General features: G+C 36.3%; 1 protein-coding gene across 1 annotated transcript in view; it reads right to left on the reverse strand.

Moving 5' to 3' along the window:
• The window catches only part of NUP37 (nucleoporin 37kDa), a 75777-nt gene that overhangs the window by 56185 nt on the left and 13328 nt on the right, over positions 1–6264 (reverse strand). Inside the window, exon 2 of the mRNA XM_006888541.1 lies at positions 5174–5298. Coding sequence (XP_006888603.1) covers positions 5174–5298 — 125 coding nt within the window. The remainder of the gene's footprint in view (positions 1–5173; positions 5299–6264) is intronic.

A 6264-nucleotide genomic window follows, 5' to 3' on the forward strand; every position in this document is an offset into this window, starting at 1 on the left:
ACATGTGCAAGGCTGGTCACAGACACATTATTTATAATCACCCCAAACTGGAAACACAGTTGCAGTTGTTAGGTGCTGTTGAGTCCAGCATGACTGGAAAACAACCCTGTTCAAAGCAACCCTTTGAACAGCAGACCTGAACCCTGCCCTATCCTGTGCCTTCCTCATTATTTCTTACACACTCAAGCCCTCTGATGCATAGCAAGTGATGAAGACCATGGTCTGAATTACACGAACCTTAGTCTTCAAACTGATATCATAGCTCTTCAGCTTTTTGGAGAGATTCTTGACAACAGACTTATCCAATGCAGTACGTCTTCTGATATGACTATTGGCAGGAAGGGTGTTGACTGTTGATCCAAAAAGGATAAAAAGGATAAAATCACTGACGACTTCCATTTTTTCTCCATCTACCATAATACTGTTGGTTCAGTGGTGAGAATCTATGCCTTCTTGATGTTGAGATGCAATCCATACTGAAGGCTGTAGTCCTTGAACTTCTGCAGTAAGCGTTTCATATCCTCCTCACTTTCAGCACACAAAGCTTTGTCACCTGCATAACTAAGATAGGCTGCTGATGAATCTTCCTCCAATTCTGATGTTATATTCTTCTTCACAGAGTTTGGCTTTGTGAATTATTTGCTCAGCATACAGACTGAATAGGTATGGAGAAAGGATACAACCCTGACACATCTTTCCTGATTTTAAGCTATGCAATGTTTCCTTGTTTTGTTCAGACAAAAGCTTCTTGGTCTAGGTATAGATTTCTTATAAGCCCAATTAGATATTCTGGGATTCCCATTCTTCTCAATGTTAGCCATAATTTGCTATGAGTCACACAGTCAAATGCCTTTCCATAGCCAATAAAACAAACAAACAAACAAAAACCCCACAAAAACTTTCCAGTATTCTCTGCTTCAGCAAGGCTCCATTTGACATCATGATGATATCATTTGGCAATGATATGTCTGGTGCCACAGCCTCTTCTAAAGCCAGCTTAAACTTCTAGTAGTTCTCTGTCAATGTACTATTCTAGCTGTTTTTGAATGATCTTCAATAATATTTTGCTTGCATGAGATATTCATTACATTGTTTGATCATTTCCACATTCTGTGGGATCATCTTTCTTGGGAACGAAGAAAAAATGGTATTTGGAAAGTATGGATTTGGTGACAGAAATGAGGCCAGAGATAAAAAATGATCAAGTTTTGTGCACTTAAGGACTTACTCACTGCGAAGAGCTTTTGTAAAAAACACAAATGACAACTTTACACATGGACTTCACCTGATCGATTGTATAGGAATCAGAATGGCTACATTTGTGGGAAGAAAGTGCTATATCTGCAGTCAAAACTAGAGCAGGTGCCGACTGTAGAATAGACCATCAATTACTCATATGCAAGTTTAAACTGAAGTTGAAGAAAATGAAAACGAGTCTGTATGAACCACAGAGTGTGATGATTAATACTGTGTGCCAATACGACCATGATCTTCTTTATAATGTAACAATCCTATCTGTTGTAAACTCCAACTTCTTTTCAAATACTTCTATGCATCTGAAAATTGGACAATGAAATGTGGTGTTGTAGAATACTTAATGTCTCATGAACTATCCAAGAACAAGTCTCTCTTGGAAGAAGTACAACTAGGATAATCCTTAGAGGCAAAGGAGGTGAAATTCTTTCTTACACATTTTGGGTATGTTGTCAGGAGAGAGAAACACAGTGAGATGGAGGAATGAAACACCATGTATACAAACAAAACACAATGTATATGACTATTGTATGTAAACCAATATAAAATAAGAAAATACAAAAGATTGCTAAGAGCTGTAGTCAACTTGATGGCACCTAACAGCAACAACATGATGCTAATGAGGCAAGATCAGATGTGGTTCTGTAAAGATATAATCTATTGTATCTGCTTAAGGGGAGGTCTCCTCAGGGGTGCAGCCTGCATGGTATGTATTCTTGAGCTCTGGCAAAAAGCTAGAGAGCTTTTTAAAGAACCAGAGACCTATTATATCTGCTGACTTTGAACTCCCTAGTTTCCAAAGTCAACTATTTGTGACTCTGCTCTTCAGTGACAATCTTTCGATGAGCCAGGCACTGAAACCAGTGGGCTCCAAAACCAGTCAACTGTAACCCTCCTCCTCAACAATGACTTTGAAATTGCCAGCTGCAAAAGCTAGCTGTCTCCAAAACCAGCAGTCTAAGACCCTGCCTGCCTGCTGACAACTTGAACTCAGCTGCCCAGAAGCCTGTGTCTTGAGGTCTGACCTAGAGATTTGGGACTTGCCAGCCTCTACAAGAACATCAGCCATTTCTTCGAAAGAAATCTCTCTTTGGCTAAGCTACACTGGTTTTGCTTCTCTAAAGAACTCAGTCTAAGACTGAGAAATACTAAGTCATCTTGATAGACCAATCACGAAAAAAAATTACTGATTTTAGAATACCACAGAAAGAAATGTAGAGTTTAGAAATAACGAAAATGATAAATTCATTTAAATAATAAGAAAAAATCCCCCCAAATCATCAAGTGAAAATCAACTCATGGCTGACCCTCCACTGGGTTCCTGAGGCTGTAAATGGCACAGGTGGGAAAGACCATCTTTCTTTCAGGAAGCAGGTGGTGGATTTAAACCACCAGAGGTGTGATCTTTGGGTTAGCAGAGCAACTCCCTATGGCTTAATTCACCAGAGCTACCTAAACACAAATAATATTAAAAAATTAAATACTTTTAAAAGTATATGAACTTGCATACACAATTTAACCACAATTATGTAAAATTATTTTTAAAAATGGAAAAAATATTGCCACTGAGTTAATTCTGACTCATGAAGATTCCATGTGTTAAAGAATACATAAATAAAATGGCACATTCTTCCTTTTATTTAGTAAGCAAGTACTATTTTTGAAAAATAGAAAAAAAATAACAAACAACAAAACTGTGCTGTCAGCTTGCCCTAAAAATATTGTCTTTAAAATTAATGGGGTTTTTGAATTTTTTTATATTTATCTAGTTCTAAAAAGGATTCAAGACACCTTACCAAAAGAAAAAAAACCAAAACACCAACTTGTCCCAAAATGATGATATGAAACAACAAACCCATTAAAAGGAAGACAAAATAATAGGTAGCATGTAATGAATAAGGTATAGAATATAATGCCAAAAATTCTAGGCTGGCAAAAGTACCACAAAAATGTCATATCTAAACTAGAGAAAGAGATGAATCCATACATCTCTAATTCTGCTAAAGAACGTAGTAAGCCTTACTCTTGTTTAGGCTCAGGTTCTGTGAATAGTTCATGTTAATAAAGAGAAATAAAAAAGCACACTGTCCATATGATCAGACAGCTCATAGGATCACACCTGTTAATTACATGGTTATTCTTTATATTGAAAGTTCCTCAAAGCCGAGAACACAATGTTAAGAAGCTTTGTGAAGACATTTCTACAGAAAGCTAATGTAACTTAGTCCACTTTCACAATGTTCTGGGGATCTAAGGTCAACTGAAAGTCAAGAGGCATAAAGGACACGACGACTATTGTCCCTTCGAATGTCAATTGTTTCTGTCTGGTTATCAACAAGAACTGCTTAGCGATTAATCAAAATTAAGTTAGCCAAAGTTTAGAAAATATTCTAGAAAAGAACACAGAAAATCTTTACAACCTTGTTGCACATAAGGCTTTCTTAGGACAGAGACTATATTAATGACACAAGAGACAGGAGTTTATCAAAACTTTTAAAAAGGCAACCACAGATAAGAACAAGTATTATTTGACAAAAGCCTTTTTCTTTTACAAAATACATAAAGACTAACAAGCCAAACAACCAAATTAAAAGTACAGAGAAGATTTGTGTAGTAAGTCTTAACACATGCACACAAAAGACAATTAAATGTACATAACAGCAATAGTCATCAGGGAAATAGTGCTGTGGGACAGACCAAAAGGCCCAAACCTAAAAATAGTGACAATAGTGAACACTGGACAGCAGGTAACATTTGGAACATCTTTAGATTCCTGTTGGGAATACAGGATGCTAGAAGCACTTTGGAATCTGACACTTTTCTTAAAATACTAAATATACATCAATTCACTGACTTAGCTATTCTATTAAGAGCTATGGAAATATATAGTGATAAAAACTTGTATACAAGAATGTTCATAGAAATTTAATCAGAACGGTGGAAAACTGCTCCGGTGTCCATTAAAAAAGGCATTTCCACATTGTGGTACATTCACGCAATGTCACAGAATGCTAAGTATTTAAAAGTATAAATAAATATATACTCACTGATGTACACAACATGGCTAAATATTCTAAAACATTAAGCCAGACCCCAAAAATTCCATATGAGTGAACTGACATAAAGTTTTGAAATTGCTGCTGTTAGGTGCCATCCAATCAGCTTACTGACCCTGTGAACAACAGAACGAAATACTGGCCAATCCTGCGCCACTCTCACAACCTCTGTTGTGCCACTTCCAGTCACTGTGCTAATCCACTGAGCTGGGATTCTACTTATTGTAAAAGAAATCTGATCAATGGTGGCTTTGGTAAAAGTTGGGGTGTAGGGACTGATTTACTAGTAAGAGGCAAAAAGGAACTTTTTTGTGGCAAAAATGTTGTCTTTTAAGAGGCTTAACCAGTGTACACATTTGTCAAAATTGATTAAACAACTTTTTTAGATCTGATCATTGCACTGTATGTAAATTATCCCTTGACTAAAAACATATTGACTAAAACTATAGATTTATATGCCAGGGCATAAGAAAATGTAGCCTTCTTCATGTACACATGTCTCACTTCATGAGACAGAAAGGTTGCTTCATGCTTCAACTCAATTTAATTATTTTAAAAGATTTGTACTTTTATGCTTAGTGATGAATTTGTAAAAACTTCAAACCTGACTGGACTGCAGGTAAGCTTTGTAATTAGGCCACAACATGTGGTCATAGCATTACTGTTATAGTTAGGCATTTAAATCTAAAAATAGATGATAGATTAAATTATGAATATATATATCAAAATATCTAATATCTAAAGTTAGGAAAAATGGAAAAGATATTTCGAGGAAAAAAAGTTTCTATATTTAAAGAGTAGCAATCACTGTCCATAATCAAAGGATAGTAATACATTCTGCATAGAAAGAACTACAAACTTACTTGACTACTGGAGGTAACTTATCAAGTCTAGTTTCTGGGCTCCAAGCTATGCCATCCACTCTGATTCCATGGTGAAATTTTCGTAGTGCTTTATACTGAATCCCTTCAACAGCTGCTTCTTCCTCCTAAGCATATATAGTAAAAGCTTTAGTGAATTGTATGACTATTATAATAACCTATGTATATAACTGTAGTGAAAAATTTAGCAAAAAGTCATATTATTGGTTTTGATAAGTTCAAATACAAATTAGATATTTGATTCACGGATACATAAAACCACCAACACTACCAAAACTAAGTTTCACAAAATGTTAAATATAACTCAAATAAAACAAGCAGTATGCTATTTTTATCTTAATTAGCAATATTTTATCCCTCAAAATACTATTAGTGGTAAGGAGTTAGGCTGCCAACCCAAAGGCAGGCAATTCAAGACCACCAGCTGCTCTGCAGGAAAAAGACAAGCAACTGCCTCTCATACTATTTACAGCATCTGAAAACCTGCTGGCGGGTCAGCTATGAGTCTGTTCCTACTCAACAGCACTTAACTACAAACATATATGACACGGAGATCCGGTGGTCTGGTGATAAGGAGTTCATTGCCAAGCAAATTGCACGGGGTTTGAATCTACCAGTTGCTCTATGGGAGAAAGATAGGCAATCTCCTCCTATGCAATTCACAGGCTCTGAAAACCTGTTGAAGCACTGGATATGAACTGGTTTTAACTCAATGTCCCATGACAACAATACAAGCATAAGATGTTGCAAATAGGTCATTTGTACTATTCTATTGGTACAATTTCGAAATACTGAATATGCACATAATAATCTGCTTGGTCTTTAGAATTTTTGCTTCCGGGTAAAAAGGTTTAATAAATAATAGGTTTGTTGTTGTTGATTGTTGTTGAATTGAGCACGACTCACAGCAACCATATGAGCAGAAGACCTGAAGCCTTTCTATAACTAACGTCATTTCTCAAAGTTCATAGTTTACAGAGGTATGTTGTTGTTGTTGTTATGTGCCGTCGAGTCGCCTGCGACTCATAGCGACCCTATGTACAACAGCCCTAAACTCCGCTCTGTCCTGTGCC

Source organism: Elephantulus edwardii, unplaced genomic scaffold (assembly GCF_000299155.1).
Source record: "Elephantulus edwardii isolate Elephantulus edwardi_28Jun2011 unplaced genomic scaffold, EleEdw1.0 scaffold00068, whole genome shotgun sequence".
Taxonomy (NCBI): domain Eukaryota; kingdom Metazoa; phylum Chordata; class Mammalia; order Macroscelidea; family Macroscelididae; genus Elephantulus; species Elephantulus edwardii.